This window comes from Tinamus guttatus, unplaced genomic scaffold, assembly GCF_059628265.1.
Source record: "Tinamus guttatus ecotype Peru unplaced genomic scaffold, ASM5962826v1 Tinamus_guttatus_pri_ptg000311l, whole genome shotgun sequence".
Lineage (NCBI taxonomy): Eukaryota > Metazoa > Chordata > Aves > Tinamiformes > Tinamidae > Tinamus > Tinamus guttatus.
The window spans coordinates 2,308,413-2,333,772 of NW_028288845.1; the positions used below are offsets into that span (position 1 = coordinate 2,308,413).

Here is a 25,360-nt window from a genome sequence, read left to right on the forward strand (position 1 = left end):
TAAACTGAAATTAAAATATTATTTATTTTTCCAGTGCTTTTAACCAACACATAGTGCTTTACATAAAAGCACTTTATATAACAAATTTACCATCATTGCTCCCTCTTACCAGACAGGGACACTGAGGCACAGAGGTGAATGGACTTGCCCAGGGTTGCGGGGATCCGAATCCCAGAGCTGTGCTGGGGTCTCCCGGTTATCCTAAAGTGCACTGCCTCCAAAGGACAAGGAATTTGTATTTCTGAAGAGTCATATTGAGAGTCCAGATTTCACTTTCTTGAGAAATAGAGAGGAATGGGGAAGAGCTATGGCAGAGAATCACATTAAAAATCCCACATTTTTCACATTTTATATCACATTGTATTGTCTAACTGCAAACACGTTAACACTTCAAAGCTTTTTACCCCTTATTAGGCTCTGGGGATCGAAAAAAAAAAAAAAAAAAGTAGTATTTCTGTATTATTGATCTAGGGACCTAAGCCTTCCTCAGCATCCTGGAACACGTACGTATTCTGACAGACTGTACAAAGATGTTTTTTTAAAGTGCGCTTTAACGTATTATTAAGTTTCACCTGGTTGATTTAATCCAATCAATGAAAATGGAACATATTAGATATTAATTTAAGCCTTTACTGTATAGTTCATTAATTCAAAAAGGATAAAATTCATCCCCTCCCAGTACAGTACATCCTATAGCACAGTATGTCAAGGGTCCCTCATGATACAAAGATACGACACACCTCAATTTCACTCTGCTCAGTGTATAGTTGTGGAACAGATGCGTGCTGTTTCTGTAGAGTTTGTATATCTTTGCTCATTCTACTCAGTGATATTTGGAAATCAGAGCATTACACAAACCACTGCTTATTTAAACAGTATTAAAACAAAACCGCAGAGCAAGTGACCTTAACCCAGTTCGAGAAGCCAGTCGAACAGGCTCGGTGTCACCTCGCCGCCTTCCTCGCTGAGCTTGCAGTACTGCACCACGGCATGGAAGATATCCCCCACTTTCCAGGACTTCCGTTGAACTAATTGCACAACATCTAAGAACTGAGAACACAGAACAACATACTTAGGTTTTGGTCAATGTTCAGTTTAGGTTAGAGCAAACTGCTCTAAGACTGTCCTTTTTAAGTGCACCGCATCATCCTGCAATGGATGCGCATCACAAAAGAGGAACACAGGGATTTCCACAGGCTCTCTCAAGACTCATCTCATGACATTGTCTAAATCAGCCGCTCTCATCAATTATTTAGTATTTATTACAATGAAATGGTGACAAATAAAAGTGAGCCTGATAAAGGGTTAGAAATTTCCACGTTATCTGCAGCTCACTGTCAAGATAATAGAGCGACTATTTATTTTAAAGTAAAGCATTCCTTCTCTGTTACTTTTAGTTCTGCTTCCATTATATTAAGTTCCTGTATTTCCACATCCCACAGATTTTTAAATATTCTCACAATACTCACCAGTATTCTGGGTAAACTCCCTGCATGTGAATATGTTTGCCAGGATCTGTATTTGCTATTTTTATTATTATTATTATTTTTACAGAATCACAGAATGGCTGAGGTTGGAAGAGACCTCTAGAGATTATCTAGTCCAATCCCCCTGCTCCAGCAGGGACACCTGGAGCACATGGCACAGGGTGGCATCCAGGCGGGTTTTGCCCTCCATAGAACCCTCCATTTGCCCTCCATTTTATCTCCATAGAACAAGGAGTTAAATACATGTTCCTAAGCAGCTGGCAAAAATCCTGAATTTTGTCCACTTCGAACTTAATAGTGGGCTTTGCAGTGTCATGCATCTGGTACAATCTTTTTCTGAAGCTTGGCAATGAAAATCAAAGCTTTTCATTTTCTTGAATTTCACAATCAATATCTAATTAGCTTCCTCCTTCCACATTTCCAATCTTAAACCATGCAAGAAAATATTGTGTGTGTCTAGTTAGAGTAGCTGTTTGCTATTTACATACTGAAGTCTAAACTTTTAATATGTATTTTAATGATATTTAATAGGCACACGATTTCCAAGAGCACTGTTGTAGGCAGGATGTGCTTCATTATTCTCTAGTGTATTTTTGCAATTGAATTAACTGTTTGCCAAAGCACATGGGTAAAGCTGACAGCTGTTTCTTTAATTAGATGCAATTTGGACTGTTGCTGCTGAATGCATTTTAAATTATGTTTATGATTCCCAAATGCATGTACTCAAGAAAAATCAAACAATATCTCTGCTGCTCAAAATGATCTTCCCATAGACATTATTTTAAAAGACCAAAATACTGATTTGTAATACTTTTTTCATTAATCTATTTGAATACCATGGCACGTTCTGAAAGCCTTAAGGTCTGTGTCAGTCTTGCTGACTGTGCAAAAGGGGCCGCTTTGGTCATCCTGGAAACATTGCAGGTGGCATTTGATGGTGTCTACAGCTGAGCACTAACTAATCATGCTGGAATGAAAGTTTTTTTGGGGCCATTTGGACTTCAGTGATGCTCTTGGTGCTCTGCCTTGGGTTTCTCTGCTTGGCTTCTCTGTCTCTCCCTCTGGAGATCGATGCTACTTTCAGAACGGCGACTGTCAGAGGGCAAGTGACTGCCTGGGACCCGGGGCACTGGAACCACGCGCTGCTCTTCTTGTTCCTATGTAGGTGCTGATCATAATTTCCAAGGCGTGGTGCAAAATATTTCAGTCAACAATTCTCACTTTCCAAGTAGATGTCGGATGTGGCTTACAAGAAACACGGGCTGGTCCCTGCTGTGCTGAACGGCCTCCCGGGCAGTGGCGGAGCAGCAGCTCCTCGTGCCGCCGGGACGCGGCTCCCAGCCCGGGCGTTTGCCCAGGGAGCTCAGGGGGGCGGGAGGCCCCGGGCAGACACGGCCTCCGTGCGGACTAAGGAGCCAGTGCAAAGCCTGACGAAATCTTAAGCACAGCTCATGTCTCATGTCACAGTCTGTTCTTATTGTCGCTAATGGGCCCTCTGTAGTAGATTTTTGTACTCGTGGTATCTACATTGAAGTTATTTTTTTAAGCTACGTGTTTAAACTCCATGTAAACTGTCTCGTAGCCCTTCAAATGCACTTATATATAAGACCTTTTCTGTTAATTGTCTTTGACATTTCTAGCTGATCTGAAAAAGGGAACTTAGATTCATTAAAACACAAATGTGATTTCTGAGAAAACTTTAAGTGGCGATAACCTTTTTTCAGCTATGCTAAATCTCTCGTGCCTTAAATTCTGAGATATTTAATCCTGTCCTCTCCCTCTCAAATTAACATTTGTATTGCCATCTCCTTGTAACACAGATCTTATGTTGTTTTTTGCATCTGTTTTTAAAACTCGGTAACTTCAATACAATCACAATTGCTGCTTTAAGTGATATAATAGTGTGTGCAATCCTGTAGATACTACCTTTCCAATTCTGTTCTCCTGAGATTTCTTGAAATAGATGGTTGGAATTCCGAGCTCCGAGGCAGCGATCCACTGCAGAGTGGCTCGCAGCTCCGCGTCGGGCCGCTCCGGCTCCAGGTCGAAGTTGATCACCAGCAGCTCCTTCTGACAATTGGCTGTTCCCACTGAGAGCACAGAAGTGCTTTCTGGGGGGGCAGAAAGTTACTGTGTAGTTATTGTGCAATTTCTTGTTTTGGCTTCAAATTCTGATCTATAATTGATATGGTTCAACTTACCCTCTATATTTTCTGTCTGGTCTTTAAGGAAAACCTTTTCTTCTACTAATTCACTTAGAAACAAACAACAACAAAGCTTATTAGTGATACTTAGGAACAGTCTACAACATTGCTTCGTCATGGATAAACTTCTCCCTCAAAGTAAGACTTATCACCTAGAAAACTGCAAGAAAAACATTACATAGGATGAAACAGTAAAATGCTGAATATACTACAATAATTTCATCTGTAAATCAGGAAAAGCCCTGGGAATTGCACAGTGCTACTCCCACAAAAGGAGGAACTGCTTGTACTGTATGCACTGTGCTTTACACTTTATTAAGATCTGTGTATCTATACAGCTTATATAATGAAAAAGCAAACAACACTGTGTCTTGCTGTGTCTTATGATAAGGAAGGGGGAAGTACTGAATTTTCAAGGTGTGCATTTTACAGTGTTATGGTCCCTGGCTTCATCTTTTTCAGTCTTGCTTTCTAATTTTCTCTCTCACAGTTGAACACAATCATAAATAGCAGTGACTTCAGCTACTGCTGTTTTTAAATATACTAGCTGTTTGGAAAAATGAATTCTGTGCACACCTTGCAAAAATTTCAGCAGATCTTCATTTCGTATGTACTACCATTCCTCTTGCTGAACTCCAAACCAACTCCAGATATGAAATCACTGCTTTATCTTCCCTTTCTGAAGACTATAACCCCACTCTTGCACGTGTAGCAGGAGACTGCAAATGGGTGGTGAGGACACAAATGATGACGCTTGTTTCATCGCTCCTGCAAATACACATGTGCAGTCTGTCCCATTCTGTCCCCAGTCAAGAGGACCAGTACAAGCGCCGCATTATATTTCTAGCGTGGTAGGATGCTGTTCTTACCACTCTCTTCCACAGGATTTCAGAATCTCTCCCAAGGTTTGGAAGGACAAAGACTATAAAAACTTCTGTAGTGGCTGCTGCCAGATGTGAGAGGAAAGGAGAGAACAGCAGCGTGCCATGTGTGATGTGGCATGACTTAGGTGCTTAATACCATCCTATGCACCAGATTTTTGTTTGCACTACCTAAGTGTTCTGTATCTTGACTTTGATTCATGAAAGCACAAGCTGCCCTGAGAGGTGGTCTGGCCTTCTACAACATCTGTCCTTCCTGCATCTCCAGCCCCTTGGTTGTCACCACAGAGTACCCGCTGGTCGGGCACTAGAAATCAAAACCTCAGCCCCTTCATCTTTGGAAACACGAGGAGCAGTGGTCACCTTCAGGAACGCGTGTAGGAGCCAGCACTACCTACTGTGCATGACGGGATGTGTCAGCAAGGTTAGGGCCCTAAGCAGTAGGTGGAAGAATGCAGGTACCTCTAGAGAAATACAGATGGCTACCTTGTACAAAGAAGGGTTTTGGAAAGCAGCGTGGTTTGCTGCTACAGTGTAGTGTGGTGTGAAGGTTTGCTGCTGCCACTGGCTTCTCAAGGCTCTCATCTGCTCCGCATGAGATTCAGCACATACGTGCCCTGACTGCACCGGGTGTTTTACCGTTTAGTGGCTGGCAGGTTATACCATGTTGCAGGGTACCAGAATCTTTAGGCAGGTACTTGCACATCTCTTGATAGTTTTATTGCTAATGAGCAGGCTGGGTAGAAGCATGCCCAGAAATGGCAGGAAAGGAGTACCTTGGGCCAAATTCTCCATCTTGAAAAAAATATTATCATTTCTCTTCGCCTTTTAGCTTAAACTAATTGATCTTTCTTTGCTTGCTCTTACTTGGTATTAGTACCGTTTTGGTAACATTTGAAATAGTTTAGAGAAAAAGCAAAAACTCACAAAGTGGGAAATGGATAGCTCAGTAAACTGTGTTGTAGGCAAAGCAGTTGCTGGATCCATGTTCTCTTGAGAGGTCCACCCGAGTGGGCCTCCCCACAGTCCTGCACTCTGCAGTGCTGTCGTTCTGCACAGACACACCTGCATGTGCATTTATTTTTCTGAAAGTGATGGCAAGCTAAGCAGCAGGTGCTTAGCAGGGCTTGGCACATTTTTGATGGCATAAATGGTTGGCAGTTAAAATTAGATTAAACATCAAATCTTACTTCAACAACTACTTACTTAATCATAGGAGAAGGTGGCATGTTCTCCTGATAAATTTCCAGGTCCATAATGCCAAGACTGCTAGTTGTACTGCTGTTGCCATTGCTGACAAAGCAAAAGTTTAAATATTAGTGCCAAGCTGCACCCAACATGTCTCCGTACATATGTTCTCATCTCCTTACAAAGCAAGATGACAGGGGTGCCCCCAGACTGCAGTTCCACAGAAGCAACTGTGCTCAACAAGTGGCAACTAACTAATCTGAAAAATAATTAGGCTTTTCTTAAAATAGCTGTAGATGGATCGTGTATCAAGTGATGCTGTGAACTGAAAATAAACCTTGGACTATCTTCTAGTGAACAGTTTATTTGGTGAACATATGGCTTCCAGCAGAGAAATAATCTGCATGAGTCCTTGGAAAGAAAAATTGTCAAGCATAGAGATGTCCTGGAAAAACCTGCAGAGATTCAGATACCGCTGAACGTGGTAAATTACAGCAAGGCATTGGACTGCCCATCACATACCTACCTGTTGGGTTACTCTGTGCCCGTAACCAGGAGCAGTTTCAGCGTATGGCATCATACCCCAAATACTGTCCGAGATGTTACCCATGGGTACGGGGTGGTCCCTAACAGTTCTGCTACTCTGAAACACTGAGATGCCTTTTTTTTTTTTTTTTTTGTGTGTGTGTGGTGACTCATAGGGACTAGTACTCTGCAGACGTATTCTTTTTGGATACTTCATAAAAATGAAGTGTTGCATCTGATAATACCTGGGAAGAGTAGTACTAGCTCACTGTAACCTAGACTGTGTATGTGGATTTCACAATAGTCTGATAAACAGGTTGGGAATTTACTAGCTACAGGTCGATTAGCACCAACAAATTCTGTGTGGTAATTAAATTTGAACCATTTATTTTTTGCTAAAAAAAGCAATTAATAGTATTTTCCCCTGACATCAGGGGCATTGACTAGAGAGTTTCTTCATCAGGGCTTTTTCTGAGGCAGTGTCAGCACCCGATGCATCCAGACTTGCTGTATCAACTTCTGTTTCAGTGCACAGCCAAAAGGCAAACGCCTGAGCCTCCCAGACCGAGTTAGTTAAAGGCTGATGCTCCGTGTAATGGGATGACCATTTATCCACAGGGGCAGACAAGTTTATTTCACTATTTTTAAAACTAGCCAGAGGTGTCTCTGACATGCGGAGCCTCCTTCCTTTCTCTGCTTCATTAGCTCACTTCTTCCCTCCTTGTCTTCAGAATACCCGAGAGAGTGACATAATTAATTGGCTGCATTAAAAAAAAATAATCTAAGGGCCTATGAAGAAAAATTCTTGCTCAATGTGAAGTTGAGAAAGGGTTGAGGTTGAACTAACATCACTTTATATAAGCTCCAAGGACTAGATGACATCTTTAACCACACAGGCTGGCTTGAGTCTCATTCAAGAGAATGCCACAGTAAGCGTTATGCAACTGGTAACAAATAAAGCGAATTACAGACTGACTGATCAGACAGTATCACATATTGACCGCGGAGAGAACGCAGGTACCTCAGGGACCTCTCGCTGAGCTGCAGGTAGCTGCTGGTGTCATCAGGGTTGTCCTCGTCGTTAGCTAGTTGGGACCAGCTGCCCGTGCTCTCCTCACTGCTGCTCAGCTGGTTTGGGAATTCTGCTGCTGCTTTTGTCTCTGCTATGGGTTCAGCCTCTGGTCTGCTCTGAGGACTGTTGCTGGTGGGGGGATAAGGAAGGCACATTGATAGAATAAATAAAACATATAGACAAATAACTACTGTCACCAATTCAGGAAATGCTGCTCATTAAGGTCAAGGAAGTTACAGTTGTGAGACTGGATAAGCTTATAATTCCTACACAAAGTCCAGCTGAATTTATGGTCTGGGATTTCCCTTAAAAAGAGTCATCTTATGGTTGTTATAAATCCAAAACAAAATTAGGCTTCTACTGAAATATGCACAGGAAAGGTTTAACTTATGCAAGGCGATTTTGTATGTACAAAAAGCACTGCTTGTTGGGCCTGATCCTTAAAGACATTTAGTTGCTTGGGGGTTGCAATGGCTGGTGTCCCCTAGTGCCACCCAGAGCACTTCTGGGAACTATCCCTGACACTTGATTCCTGTCCTGCTACTGCGTAGCTTCTCTGCCAAGGCTTCCCCTCACTTCTGAGGACCTTTTATTTCTATTTGACCACTCATTAGAATTAGGTATGTTCTTAATATGATCATTAACTAAGTGTGTTATAATACATCTAATACTTGCATGTACACGAACAATTCCTCCATTTTCTAAATAAGAGGGGCTATAAAGGATAGAACGCAAAACACCCATTACCCCTGCCTGGCTCTTCTAAGGCCAGCCATAATCCTCAGCACGTGATGCAGCATTTGGTGCTTTCAGAGTTGTGTGTGCAGGTGCCTGGCCGGGCTCTACGGCACGAGACGCCTCGTTCCCCCCTGCAGCCCCTCTGCCCAGGCCTGTGCAGCTCCCGTTGGATGACGAGCGTGTGCCCTGCACTCCTGTCTGCTGCTGCCTACACTACAAATAATTTCACAAATGGGTCAGTGGACCAAAGCAATTGGTGCTGGTGCTTATAGCCATGTTGTGCTTGTTTTGGGGATTTACTGTATCTGAGGCTCGGCCCATACCACTGTGGTTCAAGCTGGCAGGGGAACAACAGTGCAACGTGGTCGTCCCGCAGCAGCGAGAGCGCCCGGCCCAGCGCGGAGGAGCTGCCTGGCACTCTGCAGCCAGGGGCACGGCGTGGAAACGGGGACACGCTGATTCGGAGCCGCTCTGCAACACCAGACCAAAACGCTAATATAGGTCTCGTCTCTGGCTGCCACCTCTGATCTACCTATGCTTTTACTTCAAAATTGCAAAAGCCATTTCAGGAACTCTGCATCAAAGGCAGAGGAAAAGCTGTTATTGAAAGGGTCGTAAGCTGTGCAGAAAATAACTTTATTTTCAAACAGTCAGGATTGCGAACAGGCAGATTTCTAAATGTATCTTATTAAAAGCAGGTTGCCTGTGAAGGAAGGGGAAGGTTAGTGGGGGGATAGTCAGCATGAAATAACAGAGACACTGTGCTAATTATCCACCTAATTGCCACCTACGCAGGGAAGTACATGCTCTGGCGCCTCAAGCAGAGCACTGGCAGGAGCCAAAACACAGCACTGTACACGGTGAAACGGGCTGCAAAAGCGTTTCCAATGCTAGCACCTGCAATCTCGCTAGCGCTCGAGGTAGCGGAGCGCTGCGACGCTCCCCGGGATTGGCAGTTTAGATACCATCAGAGTAACAGATACGATTAAGAAGCACAGTTAAAAATAGGCAATGCCTTGAAGGAGATTACTGCTCTTAACATCCATAGCAATCCTGTACATTTGCAATCCACTGTAATATGGCAGGGTTTTCATTTTCCTTAATCAAAATAAGCTGCAGCTTCTTCAACAAAGGAAGCAGCTATGAGGAAAGGGTGGTAGGCTATGGTATAAGCTCCATGAAATTAAACTTTATTCTTTTCTTTATCTAAATTCTACTAGAGCAGTCTTGAACTAAAGGAGGTGAGGGGTATTTTTAATAAAAATTCTTTAGTAGAAAAAAAATGTATTTGTTGTTCCACACAGTAAACACAAAAAAGTGGAACTTCAAGCTGTAGGAAGCCTCGTCTGCTTTGCTGGTATAAATACATGAACAAGCAGAGTAGAGAACTAAAGGTCAAATGGCAGGAAAGAAGAAGGAACAACAGGCTAGTTTTCTTTTTACAATAAAACTGTTTTTTTTTTTTTTTAAATTGAGAAGATAGTAGCTAGTTGCATCCATCCACGCCTACAGATGACGGCTGGCAGAACCAGCACTGATTTTTACAAGGCAACTTGGCTGCAAGCAAGTTAGTGAGATTTATTTTCAGTGCTCTGCTTCCTCAGTTGGATTTGGAGATACCTTCTAGTAATGCGAAAAGCAGTGGATGTAGATGGTGCCACCTATGAGAGTCTGGAAAGCAGGATAAGTGAGGCTAGAAAGTTCACACTTTGTCAGTCTCTCCTATCTTGACTGTGGAGAACAAACACCTTTAAGATAAAATTTACTCATCCGTGCAGTATTAGACTGGGATCTCGGAACCATAGTACTGGCACGTTCAATGCAAGTCTGCTCCAGAAATCAGTACTGCGATACAAGACTTGGTGATTTTTTGCTGTAAGGAACCCACAGTTAAACTTACCTTGACTATTTCTCAAGAAGTGGTTAACTCCTTATCTTCCTGCATCGTCGTTATTTACTGGGAAGTTAAAACGAGCAAACACTAAGGCAATGTGCTGATTTTGGTTTTGTTTTTTTGGTCACTTACCTATTTAGTAGGGAACTGGAAACCATCTGCTTCACAGCATATTCTTCTGGAGGCTTTTCTTTGCTTAGATGCTCCTTTTCAGAAGGTTCACCTGCAGTTAGGGACTCTTCTGGCTCATCTCGTTGATCAGTTTCTATCTGAATTAAGGGCACTTCCCTGCGCTGACCGGCAGGGAGGGATCCAGCATTCTCAAGCCCTTTCTTCTCATCTGAACCTACTCCCTCTCCTTTGGGTTTTGACTGCATCTGATGCTTGCTTTCCGGCATGTGTTCTCGGCTTGTATAATCAAGGGAATCTGGCTGGACAACAATGAAATTTTTACCACTTTCAACAATATTTGCAGCCAGTCTGTTTGCATACTGTTCCACGTGCTGCGGAGAATCACTGTGAGGCTGATCTGCCTCTGCAGTCTCTGCCTCATCTGCTATAATTTTGTTTTTGCGCATTAGTGATTCAATAGAGTTGGCCCATGTCTCATGAATCAGCATGTCTGTTATCTGGTCAGTCTTGCATCTTTGGTACAGGCATGAGTCAGACTTGCAGAGACCCGAAGAACCCGCACTACTGACTGGCTGTACACTTAAGGAATCCTGGTGATGACGGGCAAATCCATCTAGAGAATTTGCTTTAACGGGGGTATTCACCGTTAGCCTGGAGCCCGATGACCTGCTGTCAGGCATGGAGGACTGTCTATAACAGAAAGGTGTTCGTAGAGAGGGAGGCAGCAAACTGCCACACCAGTCCTTTGAATTCCGGGGGGAAGATGCGTTATCTTTGTTTTCCTTTTCTATTTCTCTTAGCATATACCTATAAAATTCTTCTGTTATGCTTTCTGTGCTGGACTGTTTGGATGGGCAGCTTGGTTTTACGTTAAGATGACCATTCTTCTTGGCTACCTGTTGCAAAGCAGATGATAAGATGTTGTTTGCGTTCTTTCCTGCATAGTAATCCAGTAACAAATCAAAGCCTCTTCCTTCATTTTCCATCTGGTTCACCATAAATCTTGAAAATTCATCCGTAATGCTTTCACAGCTCGACTGTTTAGAGACTGAACTCGTCTGGCTCACAGGCTGACCAAAAGCGTTCGTCAGGCCGAGGGTATGGAGGGAGCCTCTGGAATCTGCGTCTTCCTCGGGGATGCTCTCGCAGCTCGATGCCTTGCCTCGGCTCCATCTTTCACAGTGCAGCCTGTTCCTGGGATGGTTTGGACCTTGCCAGATGCTGTCAACCACAGAGAGTTCAGTGAGGTTCATAATCTTGGCGGCCACTTCATTTGCAAAGATACTGACAGAATCTGGTGTGTCCTCAAGGTTTATAGATTCATCCACTACCCGATTCATCAGTCTTTCTTTCAGCTCAGGATGCTCATCTGTTTTCCTTTTGATCTCGCTAAGTCTAGGTGCCCTGTGCTTCCGAACCACTGAACTGTTAGTCTGGGTTTCCTTTTTCCTCTTTATGGTTCGGCATGATAAACTCTGGGTGACCAGGTACTCATTGCCTCTTTTCCAAGCACAGAACCAGGGCTGCTTTCCATTGGAGTTTTCAAGACAAATGGCAGCTATTTCTGTTGCCATAGAGACCACTGTTTCTGCCAGTTCTTCCGCAAAATCTGCGATACAGTATTTGTCCCTGGAATGTTTCACCTGTAGCACAGGCCGAGAAGGAAGCAAGACATGGTCTCCTAATAAAGACAAGCTGACTTGGACATCATTACTTAGCACAGCATCACACTTATGCTTGGCCTGGTTCTCTGCATTTACAGGGGCATCAAAAGACAGTCGTTCTTGGACACCGTGTTTGCATTCAGGGTCTGTAAAGGTTTCTCCTCCATCTGAAAATGATCTGTAGTCTTTCTTCTTTTGATTGGTATTCTGATTTGGTGATTTGTAACAGTCTCGTGCAGTTCTTTTCAAGTATCTCTTCTTGGGAGATGTTTTTGCAAGAAGTGCACTATGCCCAGTAGCTCTACTTGTTGGTCCTGAATGCAGTGGGACACCTTCCCAGCTACTTACATCTGTCATACTACTTTTCCCAGTGCTTGTGACATCTCCAAGATCACTGCCAGCACTAGTACTGTAAGACGTGTGCAATGGCACACTAGCAGAGTGGTCAGGGGGTCTGTGCAGTGTTTCATGCGGTGTTGCCTGTGCTGGCCAACCTTCTGCTACAGTTACTTTCTCAGCTTTTGTGCCCTCAGAAAAGAGAGGAGAACACTCATCAGCATGTCTTATATCATTCATCTTCTTATAAGTGAAATATATCACGTTAAAAAGCAACTCATTTGCAGTCTCCATGAAAATGTCTTGTGTACTTGAGCTGTATTCTGAATGAGGCTGTAGCTGTCTCTTCTTCCTAACCTCTTCAACAGAATGTCGTAGAATAATGTTGGATAAGTTTTGTGCAAGTTCATCCCTGATTACTTCATCAGAGTGTGGAATCCGTGGCCTTGCCACTGTTTCAATGATTCTTCCATTCATGGACTCCATAAAATGCCCTACGTTTTTGTAGGTGCTGGGCTTTGTCAAAATTATTGATGCCTCTCTGAGAAGAGTCTCTGCAATGCTATCGTTCAGCTTCTCCATGCTGCTTCCTATGGCTATGCTACAATGAAGAGTAATGGCTGCAGAAGTCTGAGCAGCAGACAGGAGCCCACTTGAAGCCGCAGGGTACTTATCTTCCTTTGTTTCGCCCAGACCACAGACTGCTACAGCACTTGCTACTTGAGTCATGCCACACAGAGCAGATGGAAATGAATATTCTGTGCCAGCACAGTCATCAAGTAGCTGTGAAGATGCTGTCTGTAGCACTTCATTATCAACTGCTCTGCTTTTAGAGTCTGTGGCTTCTTGATCTCTTCTGAATTTCTCTGCAGCTTGGGGACTTGAAATGGTTCCAATAACTGTGGCTGCACAAGCCAGAGCCACTTCCAAGGCGCTCTGGGTGTGCCCGTCTGCATGTTCCTCCTCACAGGAATCTGAAACTTCCGCAGAACTTTCTGATTCAGTCCAGTGGTACAGATTTGGGAATGCCGATCCTGGCCATTCGGAGACACCCTCAGAGCTATCTGGGCTTTGCACTATGACAATCTTTGGAAGTTCATTCCATGATCGGGAAGCAGACGTATCTTCTGCTTTACAAGAGCTTCCTACAGAGATGCTAACAGCAGCCTCATCAGTAAAAGTGGGTTGAGACTGGGACAGTCTAATAAATGCATCTTGCAGAACAGATTCTGCTAAATTTGTGGCATACTGACCCGTTGTTGCTTGCTCATTCTGCAGGGGAGGATCAGCTTTCTTAATACCTGCACAATTTTCCACATCCATCTTAGTGTCCTGTTTTGCTGTTGGGTCATGCGGAGGCCCCAGCTCCTCTTTAGCCATTTCAGTTACAGATACATCTTCGAACACATGAGCTGAGCAGGAATTTCCAACCTTGTCAGTCAAATTATTAGTACTGAGGGACGATGTAGCTCTTTCAGCTAATTCCTTCTGCCAGAGTATTTCTTGGGCTGACTTATGTTCAAGTTGTAAGTTGCTATCCTCAGCCACAACAGTCAGAGCTTCGGAGGCTCTGGCAGCTGTGTTATCTTTATTAATAGAGTTTTCATCAAGAATAGGGGACAACCTGGCTTTTCTGTAGTGAGGATTTTCAGGTCCCTTTCCTTTATTTTTTTTGAGGTCTGAAGAAAGTTCAGAAACACTTAATTTTTCATGACCTATTAAAAGAAAAAAGACAGCAGTCTTTGCAAAGCATCCTGTAACTTTGAAAAGAAAATGGCTGCATAACTGTATATCTCTGTAAAACTACTGCACAGCCATGTATGCTTGTCTCTGAGCAACAATTTCAAAATACATGATTTTACATTTCTTAAATTACAATTAAATATTTGCATGCATTAAAATCAAATGCAGTTTGTGAGCCCTGCCATGCCTGTTTTGCAATATGAACAATAGCAGAATTACGCTCAGTCTCGTTGTTTTTACCAGCTTTATATTCATCAGCCTCGTTTTCATCTTCGAGGTGCTCAGATGCTGTGAGGAAATCTTCTTCTATTGAGGACACTGAACAGTTTGTATCATCCTCAGGCTTTAAGACATTAGCTTCTATCTGCAGCTGTCTCTCCTGAACAAGCTCAAGTCCAATCAGAAACTTGTTTATTTCAAAGATGATGCAGCTTGTGCTGTTTTTCCTGTCCCCCCGTGCACACTGAACCAAGCAGACATCTGCCAGCCAAGGACACTAGAGGGGAAAAGAATCTCAGAGTTATTTAATTAAAATATAAAACTTATTTTAAGTCTCTCTCTCTATAAATATCTCAGGAATGTTCTATTGCATAGATGCAATACAATTTGTCATTGAGCTGTTTGTAACACGGTGTACAAGATATGCTGAAACAGGACCATTTGGAATGACATCTTCTGGTATACAAGCATTTTGGTAGGGAACTCTGTTGTATCACAAGGGCATCTTTATTTTGTTAACGTTATCAAGTTGTTTTTTATCAACTTGTTTAAGTGACAGAGCCTTATTTGTCTTTAGCTGTGCCATGTTTAGATATCTGACATACTTTTGTTAAAGTCCTTACACCATCCAGTGCTACCTGTGCATTGAGGGAATAGTTTGTGGGCCTGAATTCATCTTCGAGATAATTACTGCAGCAAGGCTTGATTGAAAGCAGCCTTATAAATAGTGGTTGTTGAGGCTGCTGAGAGCAGGTCACCTTGAATTGTTCTTAGAGACCATTTTAAAATACATTATTTAAAAATTCCTGTATTTGTGCAAAGCCTCATCATTCTGGACAAGCAGAACCCCAAATGCAATGCAGACTTCACTGTATGGTTTACATCAAAAACATCTTGGCCACGGAAGTGGTACAATAAAGCTGAATGCTGGATAGAAACTGAAAGAAGGGAGTTCTTGCCCTCATTTTGCAGATATAAAAGCCATTGGGTGTTTATACAACCCCAGAGATAAGGCAGTATCCCCGCGTGGGCTACCCTTGGGGACACACTCTGAGGCAAAGCCAAAGCTCTGCAGCGAGGGATGCTCCTGACAAATGAAACCCTCTGACCAGCCAAAAAAACACACAGGGACAAACCCAGCACGAGCCCATGAACCTCACTCAGGCCCTCTACAGAAGCTCCAGTGCAAGAGGGAAATTTGGGTTAGTTCTCATTTGTGTCACATTTGCTCCCTCTCGGTGACAGCTGCAGTCCACCAGAGATGTGGGCAACTAGCGGGTTGTGCAGACCTCAGAGCTGCCTGGTTTGTACCACAGTGGCGTCCAGGCGTCTCCCTGGCATCTCACTGCTCCCACTGCACGTTTGCAGGTTATTTTTTTAAATCTTTCTAAATTAAGCCATTAGTCATGAATGACAAGGAATAACCAGGCAATTTCTCCCTTTAAAGAAGAGCGCATTGCTATAGCATAAAATTCAATGATCTTTGCCATACAGCTGTTACGGAGTCTATTCCATAAAGATTTATATGCACGAGTTAAATTCAGCGGAAAGATGTTTCCTGCAGGAACTGGAGAAATATCTTCATGTTTCTAAGCTTGCTAAGAATGTCTGGTTTTTACTGCAGAGCAACTCTGCAATTTTAATGAAGTTGTTGCTAATTCATACCAGGATTAAGATCAGAATCAGACTTAAAATACTAGGAATATTCATTCTATCTTCTTTACACAGACATGAAGAGAAAGGAATAAAAACAAGGAAAAAATGAAAGAGGTTTTGGTTATAAGTAGTTAAGCTTATGCAACTTGTGCCTTTAAGCGAATGGTTTCATTTATTTCCTTTCTCTATGTGATCCAGTAGTAGCACGAATTCCTGGCCTACAAATCATAGGTGTGAAATATTTCATAGGCAGGAACAAGAGTGAAAGGGTTTGCATGAGAAATCTGTCTTTAAATCCTTTAAATGTTAAATTTTAATTAAAGTATGAATTACATTAAGTAGCACAGAAGCTAAATGAGGTATCAGCTCTGATCTGATTAATATATGTTGATATTTTCCATTGGCATGTTCAGACTTAAGGTAGCCTCCAGGATCTTCAAGTCACATTGTCAGCTCTTTTCTGAGGGGTTCGTATAGGAGAAGATGGATTGGAAATGGAAGTGGGAAGTAGCAAGGCTTTACTTAAAAGATTCTATAGGAGCTGCACCCAGATCCAGTCCTATGTATGTAAAAAGTATTACATCTTTCCTCCTAGCCCATCTGTGCTGCCCTTCTGACTCCTGCTATTCTTGAAATCTGGGTTTATGAGTCATCCGTGCCACCAATGCTGCCTTCCCTGGAGGAGCAGCCGCTCCAACGGCTTAAAGCAGCATCAGCTGCCACCCAGATGCCCACAGGAGAACCTCACTGCTAGCTTTGCTCCTCCCCCTGCTTAATTTAGACCTTTCATAGACAGACTAATTTTTTTTTGTGTTTGCAAACACCCTGCAGTTCTTAAACTGGTATACAGTCTTTGCTTTCAGCTTCTCTTTTTTCAGTTTCTAAGTTCCTTCCCTCATAGCTTTCACATGGTCTTAAAGATAAGTGTATAGCTCCTACCTGGGGAATTTCATAATCGGCCTGAAGATTTCCTGATGTTAACCCACTCAGCAGGACTATTTCGTTTTCCTTTGGCGGCTGTACGTTCATGGAGCTGATAAGTTTGGGGAGATTTGGAGAGACGCTGATCAATCTCTGCAGTATGGAACATAGATTTTGCTGTCAGGTAAAGATCTCTGAGTGGCACAGCTGTATGCATAAATATTACAGTAAAATAGTTACAGGCATTACTTCAAAAAGTTTACTTAAGCTTAGTACCTTGAATCTATCAAAATGTGGCAGCATTAAAACATACATTATTTCTGGAAATTAGATGAACACAGGTGAAATCCATTTCTCAGACGCTCCATTGGATGCTTTCCTGTTCTTTCACCTCCAGTGATACATCCACTCGCTATCTGCTATATGTTTGCTACAGCCAAAAACAACGACTGTGCTAACAGCAGTGGTGCTCAGTAGCACAGGGTGTTTGCAGTGCGATGCTGTGCCAGGCCATGCCTGTGCTCAGCAGCACACCCAAAGGACAAGACCTACTCTAGGAGCGCTCCCAATTCCTTTCTGCCAAGGATCTCATGTGCTTTAAGAAGAGGGAATCAAGGATGACTCCCTCACAGAGGGACTAAATAGCACCTCCGTTTATCCATGAATACTCATGAACGCAGCACATCAAATGGCAAAGCCAGTAAGGGAATGCAGAGCTCTTGCGCCCAACACTTGGCTTTAGCTACTGAGCAATCATGATGCTTCACTTTTTCCTTTTCCTCTTCAAAATGATAAGCTTGCAGGACTGCTATTTTTCTTCAGAATGAATTAAATTCAATATAATAAAACTTTCCTGCTTTGCAAATCTAATTCAATGTTGGGGAAGAATTCACTTTTAAGGAGACTGATCTTCAGCTGAGGCTAAGTATTTATACTTGACATAACTAAATTCAGTGCTTCAATTCAGTTTGACATTTTAGTATAGCACAAAAAATCTTCTCATCCTTTTCTTTTTTTAAATTATAACCTTTCTGTTATCATACACACTACTTATCTCTATTTTCTACTGCCTAAATTGCTACATTTTATCAGATTCCTTAGGTAGGAAATCATGACATTCAGTGTATCTTTTACTTTACTCCCTTCCCTTTTGTTTGGAATGTAAAAGAAGTCTAGAAAGACAATTCTTCAACACTTAAAAAACAATTTAACCCCTTCCAAGATGCAATGGTAATGTGAAAGTCAAACAGGGAATAACTATACTTATCACTAAAATGATATATATTTCATCTGAGCAATGGTTGTACTAAAATACTTAAATTCCTTTTACAAAATGCTTTTACTATGTTAGTGTGTTGTATAAAATTGATCTTGCTCGCAGCTGATATTAACACACCCCATATTGTACATTATAGATACAAATTGTGATGGGACAGCTTTCCTCTTAGAGGGAAGGAAGAACACACAGTTCCTTTACCAGCTGTGAATATTTTATTCTGTACACTGAAAACGAAAGGAAGAATACCATCCTCTGGTCACGCTTAACAAGTGTGTTGACTCTGCACCAGAAATGACGTTTCTAAAACGAGGCCAAGCCTTGGGGTTTGGCCGGGCCAGCCAGGCGAGCGCGTCCCTGCTGCAGGGCCTGCAGCCCGTTTCAAAGGTGCTTTGTGCCTGGGAGGCACTAATCTAATTTCCAGGTATTATAAAGAGGAGCTGCATAAGGCTAGTTTAACTTGGCTTTTACACAGATACTTAGTGTTAACCTATGAATATGAAGCCTTTGATGTTTCCTCAATCCTTAGGCCTTGCTATAGCTTTTGATCCTTAATAAAAAACAGTGTAGCACTGCAAGCAATAAAACCATTTCTTTGTTGTTAGAAAACAATCCTATGCATCTGAGGATTCAGTGAAGTTAAACCTTTCAATCCGTTCTGCACAGTCAAGCCTCTGATTCAAAAGAAAAATCATTTGTTGCAAAAAGCTGTAATTATTTTTGATATTTGAATTTTCACAGATCCAGGATGTAGAAAACAGCATGTAAAAGCAGTCCCTGCTAATTAATGACTTCCAGGAAGCAGATAGGTCCCAACATTGGCTGTGTTCCCATGAATTAAAAATGGTCCCAGCAAATTAACCTTGATGTTAGACTGAGGAACTCCCTGCCTGGTGTGAGGAGATCCCACCTCTGCTCACACACCATCAACTGCTGCTGGCAGCTCTGCACCAGCTGTAGGCGCCAGCTCAGGATGATGGAAATGGAAGCAATAAAGGAAAGTGTAAGTTCAAAATTCACATTGGGCATATGATTAATATAGGGATTCCTGCTCAGATTCAAGGATTGTTTTGAAAGGTATATATTTTAAATAGCATATGTATGGTGTAATTTATTTTACAGTCTGTAGATTAAAAAGAGAAATCCCTTTTTCTATCCCTTCAAACTTTCAGTTAAACAAGTGAATCACATCTTTAGCTCTGGTTTCTCTAGTTTCTTCCCCTGACCACACAATCAAACTACCTGGAGCTTGATTCATTAAGACCAGCCAGCTGAGTAGGAAGTGGGAGCTAAATGAGTAGCACAGACTTGAGGACTTTTAGGCAGTAGGAAGGAAAGACCTCAGAGATTTTTTTTTTTTTTTTAATGTAGTACTCTGTTAAATTAGATAGTTGGAATATATGATACATCTTTGTTCACATCTCTAATGAAACTGAGGCTAAGCAAGAAGCCTACTCTCAAGGTAAACACTGTGAATTCAGCCTGCAATATTCTGGTAAGTGTGTATGGGCTAGGAATAAAAAAAGCTATTGTTTAGATAAACTTGAATTCTGAATTCATTGTTCTCTGTAAAGGTTAAAATCTATAGCTGGTTTTGATTCATCCAGCATTGTAGTCCGTAAAATTTAGAGCTAGCTTTATATGAGAAAATCTAGGTGTACTTGAACATACCAACTGTCCATGTTATCAAGAAATAAGCCGTTACCTGTTTCACTTGCTCGTCACTGCAGTCATCTCTGTTTGCATCTAAATTCACGAAACAAACCTGCAATAAGAAAAGAAACAGTAGCTTACCCAGTCATACCATAGCAGTGGCAATCCTGTTAAAATCAATTAAAATTTATATTCTTACAGCTGAAACTGTGAAACCCTTTTCTAATACTGGAGCTGTAGAAAGGTTAGCAAAGAGAGAATAACTGCATAGATATTAAATAAGGAGAAAAAAAGGTGCAGAAATAAGAGCTGTGACTCTGTCTGCTCTTACAATTAAATTCTGATGAATGGCCAAATGATGTCAATAAACTGTAATACAGATGGAGGAGATATTAAAAATGCATTTCATCATATATTGGATAAATTCTTTATGTCTTGCTATTCCAATGAATGCCTCTTTTCAGAGGCTTGCTATTGTATGCTTTGTAAGTGCATGGGTTGGTGTATGTGACAATTTTAGTTGCTTCTGGAATGGTGTCTGTACCACAGAATCATTGTAGCATTTTTCTTAGCCTCTGAGTAAAAGGCCTGATTCAGCAAGGCTCTCGAGCTGACACCTAAGGCAGGATTGTGCCTGAAGTACTTGAAGCTGAATAGGACTGGAATGAAACAGGGTGAACAGATGCTTATGAGTTTTCCTGACAATGCTTATGTGTTTTCCTGACAGCAAAGCTTAAATTCTCATTTTGAGATCAAAAGATTTCAAGTGCTGTCAGATTGCTCTTCTTTTTCAGTAAGATTGGTGTTTGTAAACTTGGTGATAATCTCCCTTTGCGCAACTTGCCTGTTTTGCTTAGAGTTCTAATGTAACAGACACAGTATCACACAAGCTAGCTTTATTTTTTTTCATTTATTGGAGAAAGAAGGAAAACAGAAACTACTGGAAAAGGGAAAAGTAAAATTAGTAGGTAAACAACCTTTTTTTTTTTTTTTTTTTTAACTAGGAGTTTGAGTTTATGGCATTTTCTTCTTCTTTTTTTTTTTTTTTTTTTCATGACCCAACATGCAAGTACAAATTTTCAGCCATACTAACCAGGCAATGAAGCTGCAGAGATGGCACCAGAGTTAACTATCTAAACCTAAGATCTCTAAACCTTTTCACTTCTGAAGAATTTTCTTTTTTACATAACTAAAAGGTTATGTTCGTGCTTACAGAAATGAAACTGGGTGGACTGTCTTTTCGGTGTTGCAAAAATCTTGTGAGAAATTGGTGAGAGTTTGCTGTTGTCTTGATTTAAACCCAAATCTGGCACATATTCAGGGCTGTGAGCTGAAGCCAAAGCTTGATCCCAAGTTAAATGCAGATCCACCCAGAGATGAGTGAATAACTTTTTTTCCTTCCTTTTTTTTTTTTTTTTTTTTTTCCAACCTAACAGTAGATGCTTCTTCCCTTAATTTCAGGTAGCTTATTTTTAGAAAAGTAAAATGCTCTGAATTGCTTACTGCCTTCACCAGGATTGTTGTTAGGCATCCCAGCTCACGGTGCCTGCCTACTTTCACCCCAAGATAACACTGACTTCAGTTTATATATGCACATACCATATGTACAAAATATGACCATCTGCAGTAACAGCCAGCACAGCAGATGGAAAGATCCGGTCAGATCTCCCATTATGAACCAAACACTATCCTCTACCCGAACCAAAAAAAAAAGAAAAGAAAAAAAAAAAAAAAAAAAAAAAAGCTTTTTGCCCTTTAAAAAGGTTTAATGCATCTTTATATTACCACTAAAACACATAAAAACATATTTTCCACCATTTTTGCAATTTAAAGAAAAACATTTCTCTAACAGTGTCAACCATCAGAATTAGCCACTGTCTTCTTTTTTTTACGTATGGCTAACATTAAGAGGTAGTTACAGAAATTTCAAGCTATAAAGTATTAAAAATACCCCCTAGCAATACAGTGCTGTAGTTACATAATGTCCTGAACATGTTGCAGTTAATTATACAGGCAAAAATCTCTCTTACTTTCCACTGGGATTTTAAGTGCTATCATCTAGCTGATAGGCGATTATTACAAGGCATCAGAAAACTATGCTCTCCAGTCATTTAGCACCCTGCCCCCTCCACACACACGCTCTGAAGTGCACAGACGTCCCCGGCGCCCCGTGTTTGAGCGCACAGGTACGCGGAGGCGCGTGAGCGCTCGGGAGATGGTTTGGCCGCGTGGCAGCAGCGCTCACGCGTGCGGCGCTGCTTCCGGGGCCTTGCCGGCCTGTGCGCTGCTCCCTGCCCGAAGGCCTCTGCCCCAGGAACTTTGTTTCCAAGCCCACAGGTCAGGACAGTAAGGTCTGCTTTTGGCACTGGATTCAATCTGAGCACTTTGCAGAAGAACCTGCATAACTGCCGTGGTGGCTGTGCACATATGAAATAGTCAAATGCTCTATTTTCTGGTAAACCTGGTTCTGCCGATTGCTGCCTACCTGTTGATATAATGGCACTTACCTTGCCTGCATTACACACTACCACTCTTAAGTGACATCAGGTAGCCTCCTAAAACCATGCCAGTTCAAAGCTACCAACTCTGTGTCATGTGGTGTAGATGACATGTAATTCTCTAATGCCTCAGTAAAAGAAATAATACTGTGTGTAGAAATATCCATTATTTAAAGTCATACCCTGTTTCCTTCATCTATTTTAAATTTTATTTTTGGAACTCAGTGAAGTTATTACTTAATGCCTACAGCAGTACTGAATCTAGTTTCCAAAAACACTTAAAAGTCCAAATGCTCTAGTTATTGATGACTTCTTGTCAATGTAGTCTCTTAGCATTTTCTTGTCTGTGGATTTTGTAATCGTAACTTATCAGCAACTTTTGCACGATGCTGAAAAATACGTTTACCTTTTGTTCTCCTTCTGGTATTTGCTTTGCAGTTAGCCTTCCTTTGAATAGGACGTTGGATTAGCTGATTGTCCTAATCACAAACGAATTCTACAATTCCCTCCTAATGTGCTTTGCATTACTGCCACATGCCAGGCAATTCACTGCAAGGTTGTCTGTCCTGGAGGCACTCCATTAGAGGTGCTCAAAGAGAGAAGACCAGTTTGAAAAATGTGTTTTTTGTTTGGTTAATGGAAAATTTCTAGGCTTACATTTCGAGATAGCTGTGCCCAAATCTTCTGGTAGAGAGAATAATGTCTACTTTGGGACAGTTCTGTTTCCAGCCTAGCAGTACTGCTTGCTCAATATGGGCCTATACTGCATGATAACTCCAGGTAAAGATAAGATGTGCATGGAGTTCTCAAGCAGAACTTTTTCCGGATCTGAACTCTGTGCTTGACTCTGTATTGAAACTGTGCAGGCACTTCAGTTTACCCTGCCTGCAAAGTGAGAATACTACTACTTAAATTAACTGCATGTTAGGAAACAGTTTGTTTTAAAAGCACCTAAAGAGACAATGCACTATACACACAATACATTATAGTCATTGACAGATGGAGCAGTAGCCTCGGGGGATTGCTAAAAGACTAACACTTGCTGTTTCTGCACCCTGGAACAGTCAAGCAATTTTAGGTTTGCTTCACAGTGCGGATGCGAGCAAACAACTTAATGACAAACAAGGAAATACATTACTGCTTCCATTTGCCTTATTGCTCTGTTCCAGCCCATATTAACCAATCTTGGCATACCAGTATTTTAATGCTCCCTAGATTTTTTTTTAAAAAAAAAAAAAAGCAATGTTGGTAATAAAGAATACCCATCTGAGATGCATCTATTCAAGATTCATCCCATTTAAAAAGTCAAAAAACCCGACAGCCTATATTTTTTTTCTAAATATATGTTGCAGGGTGGTGCCTATCTTGGGTTTGTGGTATTTTTCCAAGGCAAGATACTGTCAAACTCATTTCCTGTTTGTTTGGGAAGCACTGATGTCCCTTTAGATTATCTGTATCAGCCTTTGCTGTTAAGAAAGGGTTTTTTTTTTTTTTTTCTTTGTCCTCTGAATCATAATTTAGCCTTTCATGGTATTAAGAAGTATTTTTTATGGGGAAGAAAAAAAATGTTTCCCTTTTCCAATGCCCTTCTATGAGAGAGCTAAAAGGTGGGCTCATTCTGCCACAAAAGCAGTGCTATAAAGAGCTGCTAGCAGCTTTGGGGAATCATAGAATCATAGAATGCTTAGGGTTGGAAGGGACCTCTAGAGATCATCTAGTCCAACCTAGGAACGTGCTAGGAAGAGGAACAGCTCTGAAATGCTTGGTCCCTTTTCTTCCCATGAAGCATGACTTCCTCCAGCTTCCTCTTATGGAAGAAGTTGAAGTGAAAATCCACTATATTCTTCCTCCAGCACTATGTGGTTATCATGGGAAAGTAGCTGTCCCGTACACCAAACTAATGAAGCTACTCATGTAGGTAAAGCCATGGTCTTGTGTTCTGTGCTGTAAAAGCCTGCAATTAGCACCTAAGTGCTGCAGGATGTGTTTTTTTTTTTTTTTTTCCCCCCCTAATATCTAAATATATACATTATGTACATTTCTCCCAAATATATTTCCAAACCTATTTTAAATGAAGAAGAAACAAGACTTGAAGACTTGGACTGTACATAGACGGTTTAGGTGAATTTAATTCTGCCTCTTTGCACATCTGCATTTATGCAGCATAGTGGCTCTGGCTGATTCGCTGAGCAGGAAGACTACAAAAAGGCACAGAATTAGGAAGAGGCCAGAGAACAGTAAAGCTACCATTTTCTCCTGTGAGTAATTAAAAGCTGAGAGTTTATTTCCATGTTTTTTCCCTCCCCGATTGGGAAGGAATTGCTGATTCCCAGAATGTGTTTTGTTTTTAAATGTAAAACTACGAAAGTACACTTGGCTGTGAAATCTTATGGCAACTATGACTATTTCAACTGTTTTTGCAAATTTAATGTAATATCTGGCTTTATTCATTTCTTCTCTGAGGAATAGCTCTGTGATGAGCCTTTTTGGAATTGAGTCCTTTTCTGCTCTTAATTTTGTCTATGCAAAGTAGAGAGAGGATATGGATACAGTTGCTCTAAATTTTTATTAGAGTGAAGTCAGGGTCTCCTGGCTTTAGAAAGATAGTTTAAATCACCATAATTTCCCCACAGCACAATAACCAAATATAGTTACTCCAAGTCATCACTCACTAGAATGGAAAGTGTCTATTTAGTAGAATGGTACAGCTGCATTTTGGGTTCCCTTAGGAGCTGAAGTCAGCGAAAGCCCTAGGAAAAATATCATTTTACTCCAAGCATAGTGTAGCCCACAGGAATATCAAAGGAATGGCAAGAGGCCATATTTTCAAAATTTTCTGTAAGCCTTTGTCTTTTTGAAAATGACCAGCAATATTTACATATTTTTGATTTATGTAAGGATGGCATAAAATGTCTTTTCTAGCAGATTCTAACAATGCAGCCATCTGTCTCTTCTGTTTGTATGACAAGTTAATTCGTTTCAATGGTTATCAAAATGCTGATCCACAATCTTCTAAAAAGACCTATGCATTTATTTTCACTGAAAATATTTTTGCTAATGTAAAGGTTAAATAAAAGCACTCATAGTTCTCGTGATATATAACTCGGCTTTAAAGAACCCTAATTACTGATGTCACTGTCTTTAAGCTTGCAGCTTCTTGAATCTTGTAGTTACAATAGTGTTTCAACTACTCTGTATTTCTTTGTTTAGAAAGACCAGCAAAATAGCTGTTAAATCATGATTTCTAGATAAGCATTCTGTAACGTTCTATGA

At 41.3% G+C, this 25,360-nt stretch overlaps 1 protein-coding gene across 1 annotated transcript in view; it reads right to left on the bottom strand.

Annotated features, from left to right (window-relative positions):
* Positions 1-624: 624 nt before the first annotated feature.
* SPHKAP (SPHK1 interactor, AKAP domain containing) overlaps positions 625-25,360 on the bottom strand; it is a 48,622-nt gene continuing 23,886 nt past the window's right edge. The window contains exons 3-11 of the mRNA XM_010213320.2: positions 19,642-19,701; positions 16,679-16,813; positions 14,105-14,360; positions 10,122-13,836; positions 7,307-7,486; positions 5,779-5,865; positions 3,689-3,741; positions 3,414-3,598; positions 625-1,050 (exon numbers count right to left, since the gene is read on the bottom strand). Coding sequence (XP_010211622.2) covers positions 907-1,050; positions 3,414-3,598; positions 3,689-3,741; positions 5,779-5,865; positions 7,307-7,486; positions 10,122-13,836; positions 14,105-14,360; positions 16,679-16,813; positions 19,642-19,701 — 4,815 coding nt within the window. The 3' untranslated portion in view covers positions 625-906. The remainder of the gene's footprint in view (positions 1,051-3,413; positions 3,599-3,688; positions 3,742-5,778; positions 5,866-7,306; positions 7,487-10,121; positions 13,837-14,104; positions 14,361-16,678; positions 16,814-19,641; positions 19,702-25,360) is intronic.